Source organism: Acomys minous (genome assembly GCF_964271855.1).
Source record: "Acomys minous genome assembly, chromosome: 1".
NCBI lineage: Eukaryota > Metazoa > Chordata > Mammalia > Rodentia > Muridae > Acomys > Acomys minous.
The window spans coordinates 147,827,962-147,852,641 of record NC_140483.1 but is presented as its reverse complement, the minus strand read 5'-3'; the positions used below and the strand labels follow the sequence as shown (position 1 = coordinate 147,852,641).

The 24,680-nt window shown below is 46.8% G+C and overlaps 1 protein-coding gene across 4 annotated transcripts in view; it reads left to right on the top strand.

Annotated features, from left to right (window-relative positions):
* The window catches only part of ABCA1 (ATP binding cassette subfamily A member 1), a 125,550-nt gene that overhangs the window by 78,970 nt on the left and 21,900 nt on the right, over positions 1 to 24,680 (top strand). For 3 of the 4 annotated variants that reach the window (XM_084771228.1, XM_084771229.1, XM_084771230.1), the window contains 19 exons: positions 172 to 348; positions 786 to 1,008; positions 2,615 to 2,836; positions 3,825 to 4,029; positions 5,253 to 5,366; positions 7,372 to 7,543; positions 8,486 to 8,617; positions 9,928 to 10,070; positions 10,300 to 10,437; positions 11,013 to 11,233; positions 12,508 to 12,586; positions 13,382 to 13,584; positions 14,987 to 15,035; positions 15,209 to 15,322; positions 16,530 to 16,678; positions 18,160 to 18,284; positions 19,376 to 19,474; positions 23,138 to 23,327; positions 24,160 to 24,254. In XM_084771228.1, coding sequence (XP_084627354.1) covers positions 172 to 348; positions 786 to 1,008; positions 2,615 to 2,836; positions 3,825 to 4,029; positions 5,253 to 5,366; positions 7,372 to 7,543; positions 8,486 to 8,617; positions 9,928 to 10,070; positions 10,300 to 10,437; positions 11,013 to 11,233; positions 12,508 to 12,586; positions 13,382 to 13,584; positions 14,987 to 15,035; positions 15,209 to 15,322; positions 16,530 to 16,678; positions 18,160 to 18,284; positions 19,376 to 19,474; positions 23,138 to 23,327; positions 24,160 to 24,254 — 2,850 coding nt within the window. Of the gene's footprint in view, positions 1 to 171; positions 349 to 785; positions 1,009 to 2,614; positions 2,837 to 3,824; positions 4,030 to 5,252; positions 5,367 to 7,371; positions 7,544 to 8,485; positions 8,618 to 9,927; positions 10,071 to 10,299; positions 10,438 to 11,012; positions 11,234 to 12,407; positions 12,481 to 12,507; positions 12,587 to 13,381; positions 13,585 to 14,986; positions 15,036 to 15,208; positions 15,323 to 16,529; positions 16,679 to 18,159; positions 18,285 to 19,375; positions 19,475 to 23,137; positions 23,328 to 24,159; positions 24,255 to 24,680 lie in introns of all 4 variants that reach the window. The other variant, XM_084771231.1, reaches the window with a different exon arrangement.

The following is a 24,680-nucleotide window of genomic DNA, read 5'->3' as shown; positions in this document are numbered from 1 at the left end:
TGTTCATTGTCATGGTTTCTAGCCAAGAGTCCATGGACTTGTCAACTGTGATAAGCATGGGAAATAGAAAAATAGGAGGAGTGGCCAAGGAAGGGTAGGGGCACTGTAGGTAATCGGATATTCCAGTGTGTGCTTTGTAGGAATGTTTGATCATCTGTTGTTTGGTTTTAGGTACTGGGACCCTGGTCCCCGGGCTGACCCCTTTGAGGACATGCGCTATATCTGGGGGGGCTTCGCCTACTTGCAGGATGTCGTGGAGCAGGCAATTATCAGGGTGCTGACGGGAACTGAGAAGAAAACGGGTGTCTATGTGCAACAGATGCCCTACCCATGTTATGTTGATGACATGTGAGTGTACTAACAAGTCAGCATCTTTGTGAGATAACCAGTTCCCTGTGGAATGCATATGTACATGCCTGTTTCTTGAGTGAAAGCGAATCAATGGGAGATCTTGGAGACACTGACCTTTAGTGAAAGACCAGGGTGGATTCTGCCCCACCCTTAGCGTTCAGCACTTAGTAAAGAAATTTATCATTATTTTAATATTACCCTAACCATCTCCTAGTTATTAAAGTGAGCCCCTAAAGAAATTTTGCATGGCTACATTCTGTCAGCCCACGTTCCCATCTCTGTCTACTGCTAATGAAACATTTGGTCATTTGAGAGTCCTGTGGGCCTTTTCTTGGTGACCCAAATGTGGTTTTTGCTCCAGCATTCCCTTGCATCTCTGGCTGGTTTACACGTGTCTCCTTTACCCTTCCCATGCCTTTCCTCTGTGCTTCCAGTTTCCTGCGGGTAATGAGCCGGTCAATGCCTCTCTTCATGACCCTGGCCTGGATTTACTCTGTAGCAGTGATCGTCAAGGGCATTGTATATGAGAAGGAGGCACGTTTGAAGGAGACCATGCGGATCATGGGCCTGGACAATGGCATCCTCTGGTTTAGCTGGTTCATTAGCAGCCTCATCCCTCTGCTCGTGAGCGCTGGTCTGCTGGTGGTCATCTTGAAGGTAAGGTGGGCTCGCTCACTCCTCATGGCGAGGACCTCTTGAGTAGCCAAAAAGATAGTTAAGGGGGCAAAGGGCTTTCTGCGTCATTTGCGATTCCCTCATTTCAGACCCAGAGAGGGGTAATGACTTGTCCCAGATCAACCCACTGGGTTGGTTAGTTGCTAAACGGCTAGAACCCAGGGCCCTTGCTTCTGAAGAAGTGCAAACTTGACCTGTACCACAGGGGTACTGGGTGGGGACTGTTGCCACGTCTGTAAACACAAACAGACCAAAGGTCAGACTCTACTACAGGTCCAGTTGTCTGGAACAAGAGGCCGAGGCAGACTTTGGGGTATGGATGTTTACTAGGGATCAGTATCTAGAAGGTAGAGGACACGCTGGATCATGCAGAGGCAGAGGGAAGATTGAACCATGATTCAGCAGCTCCGTGGGGTGTGCTTGCAGGACACACAGCTCATCTAGGAGTGTCCCTCATCGAGCGGAAAAGTCCAGATTCTTAGTCCCCAAGGCCTGACATCCTCGGCCCTGCTTAGTCAGTCCCTGTGTGAGGGCTCATAGGAGTGCACCAGGGAAAGGAGTATTCTAGGCTCAGTGGCTCTCAGCCATGACAACAGAGGTGCTGGCATCTGGATGTCTTTTATCTGTAGTCAGGTAAGCTTTCCCTTAAAGTGGAGTCTGGGCAGTGAGCTTTTCTCTTATACACAAATCAACTCTTAAGTCAATAGTTATTTCATACAAAGGTGCCTCTTATAAATGTTGGTGTACTCTAGGAGGGAGAAAGAGAACAAAAGATATAATACACATTTTAATACCAGGCACTATGTATTACATATGAGTGCCCACTGATGGCAGGCACTGTTCGGAGTAAATGCTGCAGGCTGCCTCAGCGCATCCTCCCTACAACGACCCCTTGAGTGCTCAGGGAAGGTCAGAGACTCACCAGAGCACTGCAGCGTGACAGAACCAAGATTTATTTGCGTGCTGTTCTGAAACAACCTCTTTTCTCAGGCTCTGGTATCTTAGGGCAAGGACCTAAGCCTTGTGACAAGGGTAGGGGTCCTGTGGCCGGCGTGTGGGAACTGATTAAGTCAACTGCATGTTGACAGGGCCTGCTTCAGCGTCTACAGATGAGCTCAGAGCCCAGAATATCCACAAGAATTCAGATGAGTGTATGAATGAAGACTTTGTAGTTGCCAGGGAAAAGTTAAAGTCGCCTGGCTTTTTTCCTAGGCTTTTGGAGAGAAAGGATGTGTGGGCTGTTGTTCCACACAACTTTTTCCTTAGAGGCAATAGTTGTGCTTAAGCAAGGAGAAGCCAAATATCTATATCTTTGTCAGAAACAGAGAGCAAAATTATCCACTGAGATGAGGTAGAAATTCTGGAATTTGTACTTACTGCAATTCCGCTGTGAATTTTCATGTGTAGTCTCCAGAAAGTTATTTCTCTTGTGTTTAATTTCCTCCTCAGAAAACCGAGCAGCATGGTTCCCCTGCATTATTTCACACACAATGAAAGCATTATGTGCAAAAGCCAGCATTAAGATCACATAAATGAACGACTGGGCTTGCTGAGGCTACGCACTTACCCTGAGCCCTTCCTCTCCCAGTTAGGAAACCTGCTGCCCTACAGTGACCCCAGCGTGGTGTTCGTCTTCCTGTCTGTGTTTGCTGTGGTGACCATCCTACAGTGCTTCCTCATTAGCACTCTCTTCTCCCGGGCCAACCTGGCAGCAGCCTGTGGGGGCATCATCTACTTCACGCTGTACCTGCCCTACGTCCTGTGTGTAGCCTGGCAGGACTATGTGGGCTTCTCCATCAAGCTCTTTGCTGTGAGTAACTCGGTCGGGTCTCCGGCGCCCCCTAGCCTCTCTCCCCGACACCCAGGGCGTGGGACGTTCCCTCTGTACTCCTCTCTTACTAAACTGTTTCTTCTTTGCCTTTACTGGTTGGATTTGACTTTTTTTTTTTTTTTGTCATAGACCATATGATTGTACCTTGAACTGATTGGAGATAAATGACATTGGGGGATGGGTCTAGTTTAGACAGTAGATACCATGTCTACCCCTTATCTTCTAGCTCTTTGGCCATAATAAGCTCACAGTAAAGTCACGTCCATGGATAGCTTGGGGCTACCAATGGTTCATTCTTGACCTTAGTCTTTCTTGTATCCATTGTGTTGCTTTACTTGGGTAACATTTCTAGACTGAACAAGACTGAATGCGACTGATTGGCCCCTCCCCTGCCCCCCTCCCCCCTCAAGATCCCAGACCACGACATTTTTTTTCCTTTGAGCAGTGTAGGTGTGGTCTTTGAGCTTGTGAGAAGACTAGTAAGAGCCACTCACCACCTTCTCCTCTGGGTCCCTGATCAGATATTAGTAGGCCCTTGGCGTGCTGCAAGTGCCTCAAGCTGAGTCTCAGAGATGTCAAGCCTTGAAGTGGCTTCTCTGATCCTGAATATTCAATGACTGATCAGGGAGGGAAAAAAAGTCCTTGATGAATGTCAGCATGAGGCTGGACAGGGGACAGGATTGTGGAGCCTTGTAATATCTTATGAAGCATACAGTTCTAAAAGTCTCACCTGCACTCATGCATGCATTTCTGAAACATGTCTGCATAATGAATGCTTATAAATGAAATCATTTTATATGCTGCAAGGGAGTCTGCTTCTCCAAAGGGACTCTAGGAGAATACTTACATGCCTTATAATTGATGTAATTTGCAAATTCAAAATTTTCAAGGTGGAATTTACATTAGAAGAGAAAAATGAGAGAGGCAAGGACGGAGGCCAGTTACTTTTGCCGTTTTTTTCTCTCAGAGTCTTCTGTCTCCTGTGGCTTTTGGATTTGGCTGTGAATATTTTGCCCTTTTTGAGGAGCAAGGCATCGGGGTACAATGGGACAATCTTTTTGAGAGCCCGGTGGAGGAAGATGGCTTCAATCTCACCACGGCAGTGTCCATAATGCTGTTTGACACCTTCCTCTATGGGGTGCTGACATGGTACATCGAAGGCGTCTTTCCAGGTACCCAAGGCTTCCATACTGGGCCCTTTCTGCCTGTAGAGCAGCCTTTTTTTGTGTGTGTGTTGCAATTGCTGAAAGAGGGGGCTCCCTGGGAAGTGGCTTGGGCTTTAAATCTGTGAAAAACAAATAGTACAAGTGAGGGCACACCCGTCACTACCGCATTGCCGTTCACCTCTTGAGCCTCTCTGCCAGGTGCTGTGCAAAGTACATTTTTATAGATGCTGGTTCAGAAGGTTCCTGTGGACTGTTTGCTTTTGTAAACAGTTTCCAGATGAGGCATCTGAGAATTGAAGATTGAAGTGACTTGCGTGATGTCGTGCAGATGTTAAATATTGTGCTTGGAGATGAGCTAAGCTGGGGCGCACTAGGTCAGGGTCTGGCAGATTCCTCTTAGTGCTGACTGTGTTCTTAGTTCTGTGCCCTCAGAGGAGGAAGCCCCAGGAGAGATTAACTACAGGTTATGAATAATGTATATATTGGGTCTCGGCGCTTTGCCGTGGTTTAAGGTAAATTAGTATTCAGCAACAATTGATGTTGATGCTTTCCTTAAAACCTCTTTGCTAAGTGCAACAGGAACCCTCTTTGGCATACATCTCCATACACGATCAGATTTTAGGAGGGCAACTCAGGCTCCTGTTCACCCTCTGACTGCCTTCTAGGGAACTCTGTCTGAACTTTCTCCGTTGCCTATGCAATTTGTAGGCTGGAGAGGTGGCTCAGAGGTTAAGAGCGCTGACTGTTCTTCCAGAGGTCCTGAGTTCAATTCCCAGCAACCACATGGTGGCTCACAACCATCTATAATGTGATCTGATGCCCTCTTCTGGTGTGCAGGGGTACAAGCAGGCAGAGTACTGTATACATAATAAATGAATAATTCTTGTTTAAAATGAAAAGAATATGCAATTTGCATTGTATAGATTGAGATTCAAATTCTGTGTCCTTATTTCTTGGGTAAGTGACCTTGGGTAGGCTTCTTGTCCTTCAGTTTGCTCATCTCTAAAAGGAGAATGGTGTTACCATCTAGGGAATTGTTGGGAAGCCGTGGAGAGGTGCAAAATATATGATCTACGCTGTAAGTTTCAGCAAAGAGTAGTCGGCTCCCTCCACCTTAGCTCCAGTCTATTCCCCCAAAGAATATATCAAGGAGAAAGAGGGTCTGGCTAGAAAATGCCAGAAACAGTAAGAAGGTGTCAGCTTGGATTGCATTTATACTTTGCTTTCAGGACAATATGGGATTCCCAGGCCCTGGTACTTTCCTTGTACCAAGTCCTACTGGTTTGGTGAGGAAAGCGATGAGAAGAGCCACCGCAGCTCCAGCCAGAAGGAAGCATCAGAAAGTAAGTGCTTCAGGGTACCAAGAGGAGACTTGATACCCTATGAGTATATCCAGGGGGAGGAGGTCTCCCTCAGTCACAGTCATAGGGGAGGGGAGTAGGGGGAAAATGGGAGGGAGGGAGGAAAGGGAGGATGCAAGGGATGGGATAACAATTGAGATATAATATGGATAACTTAATAAAATATACTTAAAAATAAATAAAATATCAGAGAGGAAAAAAAAAAAAGAAAAGAAAGAAAGAAAGAAAGTGCTGCTGACCTGCACACCTGGTGCTGCTCCTCCTGACAGGGCAGGGCTTGTGTCCTGTGTTTAACTACACTAAAGCCACTATAGCGGTGGAAAAATCCGAATGCACCTATGACATTGCTCTCCCAGGCACTGTCACAGTGGGAAGCCTGTGTGGCTCCTGGGGAGCTGTTCCTTTGTCCCCACACATCTAGGAAAGTATAGGGTTTTGTTGTTGTTGTTGTTGTTGTTGTTGTTGTTTTATTGGTTATACCCTTATCTCTCCCTTGTCTGATGATTGTACTACCTTATCAAGTCAGGACAGCTACAGTTAGCCATGGCTGTGGACCTAGTCTCTCTGCCTGCTTTACTGTGGTGGCCTGTGCTAGGGATGCTGGAGGTGGCTGCTGGGTGGCTGCTATAGTCTCAGCCCGTGCTTCGGAACTGCTCACCCTTCCTCACGCAGGTCCTGACTGCAGCTAGAGATGCCTTAGTTCTTTCCGGGCTTTGCGTTTGCATCTTTCCGCTCAGTGTGGCTTCCTTCTACATTGTCAGTAGTCTCTTCCCTGCATTGTCAGTCAGCAGGCCCCTTTGCTTCCTGTGCTGTCAGGAGGTCTCTCTTCTGTGCCCTTCCTCAGATCTCCAGTGTTACAGTATGGGGCTCCTTAGTGTGGCGCCCACACGCACTGTCCCGCTGTATCTCCCACTGTTCCTACTGTCCTTCAGCTCCTCTCACTGTGTGGGCTGGAGCGTGTTGTGTTCTCCCACAGATCCAGACCTTTGTCCACAGTGCTTCCTCCCACCGCGGAGCCTTTTCTCCTGCTCGCCTGGCTTACAAACTCCTTGCCTGTTCTTCAGCCTTGGGCCGGCATCCCCTTTCCTGAGCTGTCTGTGTTGACTGTCAGCAGGCACTTGCTCCCTTTCTTGAAACAACCATCCAATCACGCAAAGGACCATGTTTGTTTTAGGATGGCAGACTCACAGAACACGAGGAGGCTCCCGTGTCCTCTACAGGTGGCTCCCCCAGTGAAGTAATACTGTACCTAACTAAAGTGGTTTTCAAACCTAAAGCCAAAGTAGAGTTTGAAACCAACATTGGTACCGTTCTCAGACTGTTGGATTCCTCCTTCCACAGTCATTTTGTGAGATCCGGGGAGATTTTGTCGTCGAAGTAGATCTGTGTCCTAGCTCTTCAGTGGAGATGCAGAACTGTTTCCTCACTGCTGAGCTCACTTGTGTTCCTGCTCAGTGGTCATGGCTTCTCTCTTTCCTGCTTTGCTCCCTGATGTCCCCTTAAATACTCATATCTCGATTCTTATAATTTTGTTATTTCCAGAACATTACAGAAATGGAACTGGATAACAAGCAGTTTTTTGATAGTGGTTCTTTTCCTCCCTCAGTAGAATTCTTTTGAGAGACATTCAAATTCTGATGTATTTTAATAGTTCATTGCCTTTTTTTTCCCCTGAGTAATATTCCATGCTATGGGCATCCATGACACATCTAAGATTTTTTTTTGTAAAAATGACCGTTGGCGTCGTGTACTTTGTTTATGCAGCCTTTCTCCATCAACAGACTAATGAGCCTTTTTAAGTTCATCCCTACCATCAGCAAGAGTGTACCGAAGGGCTTAAAATATTGTATCATCTGTTTGTCTGCAGTATTAAAGGTTGAGCGTGGACGGCTCTCAAGGTCTCAGCCTAGGCTTTTGTATTCATGAATCCACTGGTCAGGTCAGTATTTACTGTGGGTTCATCTCTGTCTCCTCCATTTTGTCACAGTCTGCATGGAAGAGGAGCCCACGCATCTGAGGCTGGGCGTGTCCATTCAGAACCTAGTGAAGGTTTACCGAGATGGCATGAAGGTGGCTGTGGATGGCTTGGCGCTGAATTTTTACGAGGGCCAGATCACTTCCTTCCTGGGCCACAATGGAGCGGGGAAGACCACCACCATGTAAGGAGAGGGTGTGGCTGTCCCGAGAAATCCCTGCTTAGGAATGCAGACCTAAGGAAATTGAATTGGTCCCTGGTCTAAGAATGGAGCATGATGGGAGGAAATGCGCCACCTAACCAAGAGCATGCTTTCTGTGGTCCAGATTCTGTTAAGTGGTTTTCCTTTAGCCTACAGCAGCCAGAAATCTTTTGATGACCTTTCCTATTCGGTGCTCAGAATTCCTTGGCTTTCTTTCAATCTGAGATTGTTTCTGTACTGGTTGGTTCAGAGCCGCTAAGCAAGAGCCTAGAAAGAAAATAATCAAACAAGCTAGAGGAAGGACAGTTCCAGAACGTCTGTCTCTAAGCAGATGAGAGAAGGCCTGGGAGCCCTCTCCCTCTGCCTTCCCTGGGTCCTGTGAAGATGGGGACAGGTCCTAGAATACCATAGTTAGCTTATGATTTGTAGTGTGGCCCCTCAGCCATTCAAGGCTGATCTTTGGGAGTGACGGGCTTTTTTTTAATTTTGTTTTTTTGGTTTTTTTTTTCCTTCTTCAAGATAAAACCAGTGTGTTATGAACATGACTGAGACATCCAAACATTCTACCGTGCAAAGCAAACATTTTTATCTTTTAGTAACATGTTCTTGTTTTATTTTTTATGTACAAGATATTAACCATACAAAATGTGTTTTAAAGAGCACACCCCCTGTTGCAAATTAGGAGTGTTATTTCCAGGTGATGCTCTTGCTGAAACTTCTGTTTCTAAAGATATAGGCTCATGCCTAGCTATTCACTAAAGCAAATGGCCTCTCCACTCTGTGGGCATCTATTAGATCCCATTAGAAAGGCAGGGAGGGCGTGTCAGGTGGTGTGAACTGCTTTCCCTGCCCTGTCTCTGTGGCACTGACTGAGTCATGTGGCCAGGGTGGCCTGATTCTTGAGTCTGTTCCTCTTGTCCTCAGGTCAATACTCACTGGATTGTTCCCCCCAACTTCTGGCACTGCTTACATCCTGGGCAAAGACATTCGCTCTGAGATGAGCTCCATCCGGCAGAACCTGGGAGTCTGTCCCCAGCATAATGTGTTGTTTGACATGTGAGTAGAACAAGAGCACAGGGAGCAGTGTCCCTGTTTGTGACCTGGGATCCTGGTGCTCTGGGTAGGGTGATACTAAAGAAGGTCCCTTCTTTGGGAGGGGAGCCCTAGGTCTTATCTCTTCACGCATGGTGACCAACTTGCCTTGGGCTGGGGGGTGGGGGTGGGGCTGTCATTGTAGCATCAGTCCAGGTGGCTAATGGGATTTAGAAAGCCGTGCTCTCCATTATTAGATTGGAGGGTGATTTAGCTCCTCCACCTTTCTGATGCGTTCCTCCTTGTTCTAGTTTGTTTTCTGTTGCTCTGATAAAACAGTGACCAAAAGCAACTTGGGGAGAAAAGGGTTAATTTTGTTGTAGGACTCTCAGGTCACAACCCAACACCATCAGGAAGTCAGGGCTGGGGCCTGGAGGCAGGAGCTAAAGCAGAGAGGAATGGGTGGTGCTTATAGCCTTGCTCTCCCTGGCTGGCTTAACTTACTTTCTTACACAGCCCAGGACCACCTGCTTAGGAATGGCACCACCCACAGTGGGCTGGGCTCTCCCACATCAAGCTCTAATCAAGAAGAACACTCCACAGACAGGCCTGCAGGCCAATATGATAGAAGCAGTTCCTCAATCAAAGTTCCCTTCCCGATGACCCTAGTTTGTGTTGAGACTAAACAGCATACTCTAAGGCCTGGCGCAGGAACCTCGAAAGGCACTTGGCGCAATGGCCCCCGCATTCCCTGCTCAACTCATTTGCTCCCACTTATGTTGTCCCACCAGCAAGTGGGATCCCCAAGGAGCCTTGGTGGGAGCTCAGAGAACGTCCTGAGCTCTCTGGTGCTGGAACAACAAATGTCCTGAGCCCTCGAGCAGCAGGCAGAGCCTTTCCATCCATTGTATAGCTCTTATCTAAGTTCAGTAGCTTTGGCTTTGGCCCTCCCCCGGGACCTCCCTCTCCTTAAACTTAGAGCTCTCGACCCTTTGAGGTTCATTCACTCCCAGTGAATGCTGAAGCCAACATGGTTACTAGAACAATGAAGTGAGGACCATCTGGGAACCTGGAATTTAAAGTTGGAGCTTCCTGGCTGGTGCCCTGTGACCAGGCCTGCTGGGCATAGGATATAGAGGATCCATTGGATGGCTCACTATTTGTGTACCCTGAATTCCTCCTTCTGGTTATCTTTTATTTTTATTTTATTTTATTTTTTTTTTAAAGAAATTGATTGTGTTTTAAAGGCAAGAATGGTGTGGAGGAGAAGAAAAATGTGCCACATACATCCTGCTGAGCTCAGAGCTGACCCGCCCGCCCCCCTTTTCCCCCAGGCTGACTGTTGAAGAGCACATTTGGTTCTATGCTCGCCTAAAAGGGCTCTCAGAGAAGCATGTGAAAGCGGAGATGGAGCAGATGGCCCTGGACGTCGGCTTACCCCCCAGCAAGTTGAAAAGCAAAACAAGTCAGCTCTCAGGTGAGTTGCGGACATCTACCTTTCTTCCCCACCTTCCCCTCCTTCCTCCTCTACACAGACACTCCCCACCCCCCCACCCCACCCCCGCCCCAAGTCCAAGGTTGTTACCGCCCATGGTTGGCAACAGAGGCGTATCCCTCTCTCTGTCTCCAGGTGGGTACCGCCAGTTATGTCTCACCACGTCCACCTCCGCTCACCATCTGAGCATGTGTCTTCCTCTGTCTTGTAGGTGGGATGCAGAGAAAGCTGTCTGTAGCCCTGGCCTTTGTAGGTGGATCCAAGGTTGTCATTCTGGATGAGCCCACCGCAGGTGTGGACCCTTACTCTCGCCGGGGAATATGGGAGCTCCTGCTGAAATACCGACAAGGTACATGCTATTACTCACTCCTCGTCATGAACTGGGCATGTGCGTGCGGGCGTGCCTGTGTGCATGCATGTGTACGTGAAGGGCTTGTGAGAGTTGTGCCTGTGTTTTGTTAGGGTAACAGAGTTGCTTCTTAAGAAAAGCTTGGAGCCTCTACTTAAAGTTCAGTGCCTTTCCTGTGGGTGGGAGGGGGGAGGCCTGCTTTGCAAAGATCCTTAAAGCATATGCTTCGTTATTTAGCAGAAAGGGTGTAAGCATACTGCGTGTTGTAGTTACACTGTGCTGTAGGCTGAGGCACAAGAGCCTGAAGGCTGCATCCTCATCCTTGTTCATTCTGGCCCTGAGTAATGGGAGTGTCTGTAGACCTCTTAGCACACTCAGTGAAGCAGGCTCCCAAATCAATACTGCCCTCCTTTTTGTGACAATGCAACACTACCTGTCCCCAAGCTTTGCCATCCTGGGGTTAAAGGCCTCCCCCAGGTCTTTCTCATGGGTGCCATTTCTGTCGTCTGTGCCACTATGATTGGTGAGCACTGACAGGTCCCATTGTCCCCTCTCCTCATGTTTGTGCCTGGCAGGCCGCACCATTATTTTGTCTACACATCACATGGATGAAGCAGACATCTTGGGGGACAGAATTGCCATCATTTCCCATGGGAAGCTGTGTTGTGTGGGCTCCTCCCTCTTTCTGAAAAACCAGCTGGGAACGGGTTACTACCTGACACTGGTCAAGAAAGATGTGGAATCGTCCCTCAGTTCCTGCCGAAACAGTAGCAGCACTGTGTCGTGTCTGAAAAAGGTGAGCGGCCATCTTGGGGCTGGGCTGGCGTGGGGACTAGACAGGCAGGGTTTGTTGGCTTAGGTGGCTTGTACACCCGTGCCCCATGCCGCTAAGATGCGGGCGACGTTCCCCTTGCTCTGCGGGCCTATTGCAGTGCATCATGGCTCCTGCGTGGAAGGACCAGGAGGTCTGGTCCCACCATGCTAGTTCTGTTACAGCCCTTGTTATAGTCCTTCTGGAAGTACCCTGAGTGATGGAGAGAAGTCCTGTGAGGGCTTGATTCTATCAGAGAAAAGAGACTTGCCAAGAGGTAAGAAGAGCCATGGCTACAAAACGCCCTGCCACTCCTGCTCGTAAATCTCCTTGACCTTCACTTTGAAACTGAAACAGTAAATATTTATTATACTCTGAATTTATCCCCGTGTATGTATAACCTGTGAGTTTAAAAGAAAAAAAAAAGGTGATAGTCGATTTTTATTCTGTTTATAGTACTTTGTACACTGTTCACCTCAAAGTATAAAACAACCCCCGGCAAACAATGTTATATTTATAATCTCAGATGAGTGTGAGGCTTGTATCAATTTGTGGTATACTCAAGGATCTCCCAGCAAGTACATAACAGTTGGGGCTAGACACCTGGATCTGGTTTTCTTTCTTTCTTTTTTTTTTTTTTTTAACCATACTACCTACCTGCCCAGCATGCTTTGAGCTCCTTATTCAAGTGTGGTCTGAGGACTTAGCAACATCAGGCTCAGTTAGGAATCTGTTAAAAAAAAAAACATGGTGAGTTGGGCTCAGTTCACACCTACTGAATCCATGTCTGCGTGTCGATAAGGTGCCTGAGTGACTGAATGCATATTAAACACTTAGGAAGTATTAAACTAGGCAAGCAGTTAGGAAGAGCCCATGCTGTGACCATTGGCAAAGGTCTGATGGCGTTGCTCTGAGGCCACAGTTCTGTGGACAGTCGCTCAGTTTGCTGACGTCTCTCACCCTAGACAGCGAGGCCGTCCACACAGACCGCACACCCTTGAGCAGTGGCCTCGGAAACCCTGTGGCTGCCAGCTTGTGCACTCCCCAGGAAAAGCTCTCTGCCCTGGTTTTATACAGCCCAACCACCTTCCATCGAAGGTGGTGGTGTCTACACCTAGCTCGATCCCTGACACATTCTCACCTCCTTCTTTGCCATCAGGAGGACAGTGTTTCTCAGAGCAGTTCTGATGCTGGCCTGGGCAGCGACCATGAAAGTGACACGCTGACCATCGGTAAGGATTCTGGGGTTTCTTATTCAGGTGGTGCCTGAGCTCCCCGCAGCTGGGCAGAGTGGAGGCAGAGGAGGAGAGGTGCAGAGGCTGGTGGCGCTGACTCAAGGTTTGCTGCTGGGCTGGGCTGGGCCGGGCGGCTGTGGGAGTGAATGCAGCTTGGTGGTGGCTTGGCCTAACGCTTGCTGGGGGAGCATGGGGCTTGGTCTTGGGGCTGGAAGGGCAATATTTTGGAGAACAGATGTGGCTGGGAATCTGGGAATGCCTCGGGGAGAGTGGATTCAGCCAGATGCTGAGTGAGATTCGGAGGGCCAACCCAGCAGGAAGGGAGTTGAACTCAGCATCTGAGACAGGTGAGAGCCCAGGAGACAGGGAATAACATTTGCATTTCCCTTGAGCAGTGCCTATGAGAGACCAGTATCACCAGTGGCATATGGAATGGAAATAGCACATGGGAAGTCTCTATCCAGTCCCAACAGCTGGCTTTTCCCAAGAAGGTTTCTGCTCTCACAAACTGTTTGATTAGCCATCTTTCTGGGGTAAAGAAAGGATAGCCTTATTTGAAAGTTTACAGAAGGGTAGCATCTTTTATGGTTTCTAAACTCATTTTCCATAGAAAAGTCCTGGCACATACACATTAAGGCTTCAATCTGAGCAAGTCACCTCTCCGTCAGACACCTTGTATGTGTGCTTACACTGGGTGTCATAAAGATGAGTTAGAGACAGTCTTTGCTCTCCTGGAGTTCTCATACCAGAGACGAATGAGCCAATGGGTTTTGGCATCTTAGGACATATGGTGTGTAGGGAGTGCTTCTGAGTGGCAGGCAAAGGGAAAAGGCAGGGATGCTGGCTCGTGCTGTGGTGTCTGAGATGTCTGAGCACCTTCGCACTCTGGTCCCTGCAGATGTCTCTGCCATCTCCAACCTCATCAGGAAACATGTGTCCGAAGCGCGGCTGGTGGAAGACATTGGGCATGAACTGACCTACGTGCTGCCCTATGAAGCCGCTAAGGAGGGCGCCTTTGTGGAACTCTTCCATGAGATTGATGACCGCCTCTCAGACCTCGGCATCTCCAGTTACGGCATCTCAGAGACCACCCTAGAAGAAGTAAGCTCAACAACCCCAAGGCCAGAGAGGCAGCCTCCACTGGGGACAATATTGCTATAGAGCTGGTTACTGAGAGTTTAAGTCATCGACGTCTTGGTAATATTAACTCCAGTGAAATATTTAAGAGCGTGGTGGGAGACAGCAATATACAGAAGTATTAGGTTGCTCCCTGGTGTGAGTAGTGTTGTGGCCAGGTGTCAATGCTCATACATCGGAAATGACTAATATTTATGGACAGTCCACTGGAGCCAGGCACTGAACTCAGTGATTTTGGCATTTTGTTTTTGTTTGTTTTTGAGATTGTAATCTATTTACAGTGTATCTCCCATCCTTTTCCTCCCTCTACATCCTCCCATATTCTTCTCCCTGCTCTCTTTCAAATTTGTAGCCTCTTTCATTTTATTTTCATTTTATTTTTTAAAATAATGTTTTTACTTATCCTTTGAAAACATGGTATATTTCAGACTTATTAATGTCTGCCTTCCAGTTCCTTCCAGACCCCCATCCCCACCTCTCTACCTACCCAACTTCAAAGTCCATGGGACACGTTTGTGGTGTTGGACTACTCCTGGGTGTGGGGCGTGGCCTGGAGTGTGGTCGGTATGCCAGCGCCACTCCATTGGTGGTGGTGGTGTGTGTGTGTTTTTTTTAATATTGAAAGCTCATTTAATGATCATAGTGGAATGGGAATTAGGAAGTGAAGGAAGTTGATCGAAGATTATGAATCAAAGGCTTGGGGTTTCAGCGCCCAGGGTATCTTTACCACAAAGCAGTGCTTCTCTTTAGAGAGAAAACATCACGAGCCTTGAGGCCTGGAATGGGTGCAAATGAGGCCTTTCTTGGCTGGTCCCCAGGGTTGATGGTGCCAGGAGCATCGTCTATGATGGCAACAGAAATTCTGAAGCTCCCCTCTTGTGCCTTCTAGTCAGGATTTCTGGAGACATAACTTTGTACTTTTGTTGCGTGTTTCCTACAGAGTGAGTGGTCTTGTCGGCAGGTTTCCCTCTACTATAATATTTATTTCTAGCGATAAGACATTTAGTTCCCTTTGGCCATTTTGTCTCAGATAAGTCACCACAAATGTCGTCCTGCTCAAAGGCCTGGGACCACAGACCTGATGAAGTGACTTGCCTCATTCTCTGTAGGTTCGGAGTGAATTTCTTCTCCTGTCATAATGTGTTATTTTATTTTGGAAAGAGTTGTCTGCACGGATAGCTATCATACCCGAGGAAATGTTTTCTGCCAAAAGCAGCTTCTCTCTCAAGTGCTTCTGATGCAACTGTTGTTGATAAATGTGATCTCTGCATTCTTTGTTTTGAAAGGCTAACATGGGCTAATCTGGGGAGCGATAACTTCTTTCATAAAGCAGGTACTTATATAATATCCTGCTTTAATTTTTCAGATATTCCTCAAAGTGGCCGAAGACAGTGGAGTGGACGCCGAGACCTCAGGTAACCGTGTTAGGTAGACTGCACACTGGTTTGGTGGGCTTTCTGTAGCCTGTTGACTCTAACCATTGTTGTACCTTTCCCTTTGCACTGGCCTGCTGCAGTCTCATTTGCTATGGCAAGGTCTGTTGTGTTACAAACAAGTAAACTGTGGGGTTCCTTCCTTCTCCCTTCAGATGGAACTTTGCCAGCAAGACGAAACAGGCGGGCCTTTGGGGACAAGCAGAGTTGTCTGCGTCCATTCACTGAAGACGATGCTATTGATCCAAATGACTCTGACATTGACCCAGGTTCGAACAGGGCACCATCTTTTAGTCTGTTGTTTGAACTTGAATTTGTCTTTTATGTGTTTCTTAACTCTTTGATGGCCTTTGGCTAAGATCACAGATCCTAATTGGTTCCAGAGAAAAGTGAAAAGAGTGAGAAAGACTCTTTCCCAATGTTTCATGTCTGGTCTAACCTGAAGAAGCCCTCCCTTATTGCTTCATTTAATACAAAGTTTTCTTAGATGAGTATGAGAAAATGACCTTCCATACCCACCCCATGCTCTCAGCTTATTTATTTATTGTAGTTTCTGAAGGGTCCCAGGTTTGTTTGTTTGTTTGTTTGTTTGTTTGTTTTTGCACACTTAGGTGTTTAAACCCTGAATGAAAATTATTGAATGGGCAGTTGATATTTAAGGAATTAAGAGGAAACTTGTGTTCTTAGATATGCATTTTTAAATTTTTATTCATTTATTTTGAGACATGGTTTCTTTGTGTAGACTTTGCTGTTCTGGGCTCACTTTGTAGACTAGGCTAGCCTCGAACTTATAAGAGATCCGTCTGTCTCTGCAACCCAGAGTGCTGGGATCGCAGGCATGTGCCAACACATGCAGCTAAAAATACATATTTTGATGATGGTGTCCATATATATGCATTTGAGATGGAGAAGGATGGTATGAAATGAAACAGTCTGTAGACTGAGTGCCTCAGTTAGGGGTCCTTAGTTTCAGTAAGGATTTCTAAACAATATTGGAGGGACAGAAAATTATCTGGTTTTCCCAGTCTGATTATATGAGTCTGGTGTTTTGTTCTTACTTCATGTTTCATTGTCAGAACTTAGGTGTTTTAGATTTGCCTGCTTTTTACCAAGAATGTAAAAGACAGGAGACTAATACGCAGTGTATGCCAGCCTACCTGACCCAAGGTATAAGGGCCGAACGGTGTTGGAACAGCTTGCTACTGGTATTCGCGAGCACATCTTTGCTTGTCCCAAGGCATCTTCATTTTCTGTGCTCTTAAGACGAGGACTGAAAAGCATACACGTGGAAGGATATAACTGAGTTAGAGCTTTGTCTTAAATGTGGCTTTCTCAAGAAGACCCTTTACTTCCGTGAGGTACTGGAGGCTTCAAACTCCAGTTTCTGAGATGACTGCTGAAGATAGAAGAGGAAAGTGTCGAGTGCAGTCAGGTGCAGGTGAGGTGATGGTGACCCGCCATATTTGCTTCTTCCAGAGTCCCGGGAGACAGACCTGCTCAGCGGCATGGATGGCAAAGGCTCCTACCAGCTGAAGGGCTGGAAACTCATGCAGCAGCAGTTTGTGGCCCTTTTGTGGAAAAGGCTGCTGATTGCCAGGCGGAGCAGGAAAGGGTTCTTTGCTCAGGTGAGATGGGCTGCTGTCAGCCTTCATGGGCTGGCAGGCTCTTGAACTGTGGTCCAGGATGGGACTGTGGTCAAGATATAGACACTGGGACCACAGTAACTGTGCGTCCGCACCACATCTGCCTCTTGCCGTTTGTTTATCTGGTGACCATTGATTTCCCCGAGCTTTAATTTCCTCCTCTGAAAATGGGTCATAATACATAGCGGTTAGGAGGATAACATGAAGCAATTTAGAGTGGAGTTTGGGGAAGGGGGGCATAATTTAGGAGAAATCATAAGAGAGACACGGTTTAGAAAAACTGGTTGAGCAAATTCAGCTCTCATAACCTGAGAGTCGCCATGCTGTGCGATGTGCTGGAATGTAGGGATCTCTCTCTACAAAGTGAATAACTATTTGAGAACATGGCCGTAGAGCGCCCCCTGCAGACCACCCGGCAACACTGCTTCAGAGTGAGTTTGAAGCATGCAGACCTGGATTTGGAATCCAGTTCAGACTCTCCTCTGGTCCGCAAGGCCCTAGTTTGTGGATGGTTGTGCTGATGCTATCGCCATAGGAAACTATGAAATAGGGTTTTAAGTGAGCTAATTCTCACTGCAGGACTTTACGGTGGAACTATTCGCTCAGAGATAATTTTTTTTTTTTGTATTAAAATCCAGGAAGTCTCAAACTAGAGTTACTGTTCGAATTCTTAGAGCACTGGGGATGGAACCCAGGGATGTGCACATAGTAGACAGGATGACAAGATCTCTCCTGCCAAGCTACACGCTCACCCAGGGTTTTTTTTCACTGACTCATTCAGGTTTTTGAGGGTGAATTTCTCAGAAATGAGTCAAGAGATCTTTCGGTTGACCCATATGTTAAGTTGTTTTCAGAGAAGGAAATATATAAAATTTGGGGAATTTCAGGAAGAATTTAGATAATTTTGCTTTTCATGGTGCTCACAGGAGACACAGGGGCTGCTACTGCTTCTGGTGGCGGGGACTGCTGTAGAGTTGGTTTCATGGTCTCAGTCCTCAGACGTGCAGTTGTCACACAGGACCCCCTGCACTGGGGTCAGAACCGGGACTCAGGTCTTCTGGCTCCTCATCCAGGGCTGTCTCTCTCAGCCTTCTACCCAAGTCTGTGAACCAGGCTTGTTTTTCTCAGTCTTTAGAGGGGGTCAAAACCGTAGGGCCTAACATTGTCACTCCAACTCTTTACTCTGTGACGTTCCCGGCCTGTGCCTCTGTTAGGTGACCATAGCCTCTGACTTTGTCTTGTCAGCTTCAGGAATTGGCCTTGGGAAGAAAAGGCTTAATTCTCAGACCCCTTTGCCTCCCAGATGCTAAAAATCCATTGGAAGAACTCAGCCATGGGCCTTGCCTGTATCCCTCATTCATGTGTTGCTAGTCTAAGGGGCCGGTTGGACTTCCAGTGCCTTGCTCCTTAGACTTCCAACAAGTTGTCTCTTCCCCCTCCCCTCCCCCCATGCCTGTTGATAGATTGTCCTGCCAGCTGTCTTTGTTTGCATTGCCCTGGTGTTCAGCCTGATCGTGCCGCCCTTTGGCAAGTACCCGAGCCTGGAGCTTCATCCCTGGATGTATAATGAACAGTACACGTTTGTCAGGTAGGTGCTTGTTCTCTGTGTCCCTCAGGGCAGAGGAGGCTTCCAACAGACCGGCAGTGTTTGCTGTGCTGAGAGCCGAGGAGTCAGAGGCCACAGTGCTAGGGTGGGATGGATGTTTCATCATGGTCCAGGCTCCCACACAAGCCGCTGCAGCAGCAGAGAACAATAGTAAATAATACCTGAGAAAACAAGAGAAGCTTCGCTGGGCCTTTCATCTTGTACTGTTAGGCTCTTGCTGTCAGGAATGAACAAATGTGTTATAATTCAGTAATCGCTAAATCTTTCAAGTTTAAGATATTAGCTAAGTGTGCATCTTTACGCAAGAATGCTTCCTATTCCATGGTGATGCTATTAAAAACAGAAAGATGGGAGGCCTTCTGCACTTTGTTCATTATGAGTTTTCTACAGTTCTGCTGCATTGGTAGGTCTGTAGATGGGAGACAGTGTCAGTGATTTAGAGGGAAGTTTTAAAGGGTTTAAGAACTTTCTCTCTCTCTCTCTCTCTCTCTCTCTCTCTCTCTCTCTCTCTCTCTGTGATGTATGTACCACATATAGTTTATTAGTCTCATTTTCTCTAGTTCAGTTTCATCTTATATAATTAAAGGACTGTTTGAACCCTTTCTAGCCGATGACCTAGTATTGCCCATAGCTATAGATGGCATGGGTTTCTGAAGTTAGGCCCCTTATTTCTTGGACTTTCCACTTTTTCATACAAATAATCAATAAAATATGCCTGTCTGTTCTTGGCAAATCCTTGCAGTTTGTGTCAAATGGATAATTGCCATAGTTCTGAAATAGTGACCCTAAATGATTTTCTTTATTTCAAACGAAGTGCATATGTATTTGTGTGTGTAGATACATAGATCGTCATATGTAACCTCTCTTTACATGCTTCATTAAGGGAACTGTATGTTACCCTGATGCCAGATGTTTGCAGCTTCTTGCAGGTGGCTTCTGTGTTTTATTTGTTGTGGTTTTAAAAGCCTGTTCCTCAGAAGTGATTAGTAGAATTTTTCTGTAGAAAACATTTCCTACCTCCAGATCCTGGTTTGGGTGAACCACTGATCTGAATGTCTCTCGTGTATCCACAGTAATGATGCTCCAGAGGACACGGGCACCCAGGAACTCCTGAATGCTCTAACCAAAGACCCAGGCTTCGGGACCCGATGTATGGAAGGAAACCCAATCCCGTGAGTGACACTTCAGCCACAAGCTGGCCTTTTCTGGTAGCACCTTGTTTTCTTTCTGATGGTATTGAATATTCCATGGTGACCACTGCCATTTTGCCTTTTAGTCAGTTTTTATTTTAAAAGGCTAGGGATTAACCAAATCAAACAATTTAGGAATAAATAAAGTCTTTTAACACCCTGCATAGCAAATCACTACCCACATTTGTTTATTATTCTGTGGTGGTAATATTGCTTCTAAATCACAGTTTATACCTACTGATCAAATGCTTTCCCCTTCTCCCCTTGACCCCAGCTCCCTGAGTGCCATACTAGACTGCAGAGCGTGCAGTTCACAGCTTTGCTTATCAGTTTCTTCACTTTAACCTGACTTTTTTTTTTTTTTAATGACAACAGATACTTTGCTTTTGTACATCCGTGTATTTTTATCACACCTTCAGGGCTAGTTTTAAGTAGTCGGTAGATGAACTTAGTGCTATGCCCAGTTGACTTGTATGTACAGAGGAAGCAAATCATGAGGATGCTGTGGTGAAGCGGTGGAGAAGTGACAAGGAGAGAACCGGAGCTGGTAGAGGTCGCTTCGAGTTTGCAGCACCAAACAGACTTTGCACCTGAGGTCATAAAGCCGCACACAGGAGTGATAGCTAAGGAACTGCGGAGAGTTGACAAGGTGATAGAGAAGCAGAGAAAGGCCAAATGATCCCACTCCACAAAGGAGAAGACGGCCAGTCCTGTGTCAGAGTCCTAAATGATGGTACTCCCCATTTAGGCACTCCCCACCATGATGTTCTACACCCCCAAAGACCCACAAACAACACACACTGACATGATGGCAAGGTGTAGATTTCTAGATGAATTGTTTGTGTGTATTTATCAGCTCTTAATTAGTGTTTGTCTCAATTGCTTTTCTGTTGCTGTGATAAAACACCATGACCAAGGCAACTTAAAGGAGGAGGAGTTTGGGCATGGGGGGGTTACAGTTGGAGAGGGACAGGAGTCCACAGCCATCGTTGTGAGGAGCATGGCAGCAGGCAGGCAGGGATGTGGAAGGCATCAGCTGAGAGCTCACATGCTGATCCACAAGTAGGAAGCAGGGTCTTTTGAGTGGCATAGGTCTTTTGAAATCTCAAAGCCTGTCACCAGTGACATACCTCCTCCTCCAACAAGGCCACACTTCCTAATTTTTCCCAAACAGCTCTTCCAACTGGGGGAATCAACTATTCAGACATCAGCCTGAGGGACCATGTCATTCAAACCACCACAGTAGCAGATGAAGTGTTAGGTGACGTTCTGGCACTGAGGACACCAACTTACAAGGAGCCAAGATTTGGGGGTTGACTTGTGGCTTCAGAGGTCTTGGTTCATGTTGTCGGTGTGTGTTGTTTGTGGGTCTTTGGGGGTGTAGAACATCATGGTGGGGAGTGCCTGTGCAACATAGCCACTCCCGTCACAGAAGCCAAGCCAGGGAGCAAAGGAAGAGAAGGGAGAGCTGGAGTGTGTGTCCCCAGTGACCTAACTGCCTTATCTTAGGTCCTATGACTCACCAGCTCTGCCAGCTCCATGGCACCACAATGCAGGGACCAAGCCTTTAGCGTATGAGCCTTAGGATGGCATTGACGACTCAAACTGTAGCAGATAGTTACCAGGTATCCTTACTACTTGGTAGTTAGTACTTACTGGGTGGCAAACCCAGTAGTCACTGTTGGTTCCTGCTAAAAACATGTGAAGGTGGAGAAGGACACGAATTGACTTCACCACACTTTTGGGATTCCATGTGGAGGTTTTGTAGGAAAGAAGGATGAGGTGAGGTGATAATGTGGGTAGCAGGATCCTTTTTTTGGTAAGCGGAACTGTATGGAATCATGGATTGATTCCAGCAAAGGCGGATCTATAGGAGAGAGAACTGAGCTGACAGTTGGCCTATGGAGATAAAAGAAATGTCTAAGACATCAGAGGGCATGTGTGCTGTCTGCATACCATGGATGTTCTGCTGGATGCAGTCTAAAGGAAAGAGCTTCACCCCACCAGCTCAGACTGAAATTCTAATCTTAGGTTTTTGGGGACTCTTAGGACTGAGGGAATTCCAACTAGGATGCCTTTGCAGTGATCTTTAGTCTGTCTCAGCCTATTGTCTCTTGGAAGTCTCAGGTGTGAGTACCACGAGGACAGATGACCTAGGGCAGAGGCTTTCAGGAGGAAATGAGAAAGCGTCTGGAAGGAGTTCAGTTGTGTGCATGTTTACAAACACATGGCTGTGCGCGTGCACACACCCATGTGAGATGAAGCTTGTGGCTTCAGTTTAAATTGTGAAATCTTGAAAATTGGAAATATGGGCGAGTGGCTAGAAATGATACGTCATTTCATACTCTTATTCTACCAGTAGGGAAAAAAAAATGAACCCTGAGATTGCAAAGGACTTGTGATACACACCACGCAGTTGAGTGCTCTGGGCAGAAGCTAGGCCATGTGTTGTTGTCTCTGAGGATGCTTGAGGATGCCTTACTCTTTATATGTCGAGCATTCCCACTCCGCCCAGCTCCTCAGTTCTCTACTCATCATAGAACATAAATTGGATCTTAAGATTCTTTACAGGATTTTCAGCTGAGCATAAAGTACAAGCTCCTATCCATGACTGTTATATGGCCCTTCCCACCCTCCCTCCCTCCCTCCCTCCCTCCCTCCCTCCCTCCCTCCCTCACTACCTCCCTCCTCTTTGTTTACCAGTCTGTCTTATAGCTCATCACACTATCTTCTTGTTCATCAAATATATACATCATTTATTCACAGGGCCTTTGCATCCGACTCCCCACTGCTCCTTCCTGCAGTGTTCATTCTTCCTAATTCTACGTTACATTTACTTGTGTGAGAGTGAGAGAGTGAGTGTGTGTGTGTGTGTGTGTGTGTGAGAGAGAGAGAGAGAGAGAGAGAGAGAGAGACAGACAGACAGACAGACAGACAGACAGACAGACAGACAGACAGGGCACATGCATGTCATGGTTCATGTGATGTTGGAGTATAATTTGTAGGAGTTGTTTCTACCACATGAGACCTAGAGATTGAGCCTAGGTTTGGCTGTGGGTACCTTTATCTGCTGAGCTACCCCTCCAGCCCATCATTCCAAATTTTCAACTAGTTTATTGTCTATGTTTTGGCTAACGTGTTGATTTTAGATTCAATGGTCTATATCCATATATTCTCCTGTTATCTCTGCTTAATTTGGGGCTGCATAAAATTAGATTTGTTGACTTGTTGTTCGACACTTTCTGGGCATGCAGAATCCACGAAGGCAGGGAGTTTGTACTGCTTACTCCAGACTCTCAAAGATAGAGAGCACTGCGCGGCACACAGTGGACTCCTTGTGTGTTTGTGTGTGTGTATGTGTGTGTGTGTGTGTGTGTGTGTGTGTGTGTGTGTGTGTGTGTGTACATACAGGTGGTGGTTAGCTGAGCATCTGGAGCCTGTTTGTGTTCTATTTTGCTGCACGTTCTGTGACTCCCTAGCTCCCAAGGCTGCTATGAGAGCAAACACAGTGAAGCCATGCTCGTTCTCAAACAGTAGGGCTAGGCCCATGGGTCTTTACTAAAGAGCAGACCCGTCCTCTACAAACACCAGAGAAAGAAGACCCTGTTCAGGGGAGCCTGCAACTCCTGGTATCTCCTTTTACAGAGACACCCCTTGCTTGGTGGGGGAGGAGGACTGGACCACTGCCCCAGTTCCCCAGACCATCACGGACCTCTTCCAAACTGGGAACTGGTCGATGAAGAACCCTTCACCTGCCTGCCAGTGCAGCAGTGACAAAATCAAGAAGATGCTGCCTGTGTGTCCCCCAGGGGCAGGGGGGCTTCCACCTCCTCAGGTGAGTCCCTCTTGGTGTGACTAAGAAGTTGGCTTGGTGGGGGGGGGGGCAGTGGAGTGTGGTGGGAGGGGGCTGGTAGCATCTGTGTGGCAGCAGGAATGAGGGAAGTGTGATGCTGTCAAAGTGTTATTTCCTCCTTGACCTTACTTAAGAAGAGTGAGAGGGTTTTGAGACAGGGATGTAAACGTCATCGTGCCATGGCTTTCACACACTTCTCAGTTGCCCAGCTTCCTACCCTGACTCTGCCACACTCAGCTGAGCTGGTGGCTGTGCGAACTCCTTGGGCCTGGGTTTTCCCTTCAGCATAAGTGGACCACAAAGCTTAGGCGTGTCCTATCAACTTGGGCATTCTCTGCACTTGGAAGAATGATTTGGAAGGAGATCAGAATTTTTGGTTTTGTTTTTCCTGGAAATTTCAGCACGATAGTGATATCTGTCTGCTATTTTGTCAGAATCTAGGTTGGAGGGTAGGGACAAAGGTTTTTAGTGGGTGTACAAACTTAAGAAGTCTTGCTTGCCACCTTAAAATCAGCTGATCCAGTCACCAATGTAACTTCAAAGGACAAAAGTGTTCACTGAGCAGTTTATAATGCTGTTCCCTAAATATTCTGGTGATGTGGATAATGTCATGTAGCTATCCGGAACACCTTCCCAGGGATGACTGTGGCTTTGCATAAGAGAGGATAAAATGCCGATGGCGGAATGGACCAGGTCTTGGTCGGGGGTGGTTGAGGGTCTTGCCTGAGCCCTGGGGTCCCTATCGCTTTTGGCTGTTATCTGCCCTGATTCTTACCTGTAAAGACACTTGGACTTGGTTTCTATGTGACTACAGAGAAAACAGAACACAGCAGACATCCTTCAGAATCTGACCGGAAGAAACATTTCAGATTATCTGGTGAAGACCTATGTGCAGATCATAGCGAAAAGGTACCTGCAGTTGAAACCTGGCTTGCGAAATTAGGTAGACTTGAGAGATAGGGAAGTGGACAATCATGGTTCCATGGGAAATACAGCATATTTTATCAAATAGGCAAGATAAGGTTCACTAGGGCATGTGAACCTTAAATTTTCAGCTTAGAGGATGAGGCTGCCAGCTCTAAAATGAAAATAATGATAAATGTAGACTCAGATTTATGTTCCGACCCTCAGTGGCTACTTGACCAGCTCATTACTCTGGTAAAGTCTTAGCTTGTGTGAAATGTTATATATATATATATATATATATATATATATATATATATATATATATATATAATATTATTGCATTCTTAATTTGTTGTGAGGGCGAAGTGAAATGAGCTTTAGGTCCTCTCTCGTGGGTGGCTCCATAAAAAGGTGTTCTGAAGCAAGGTC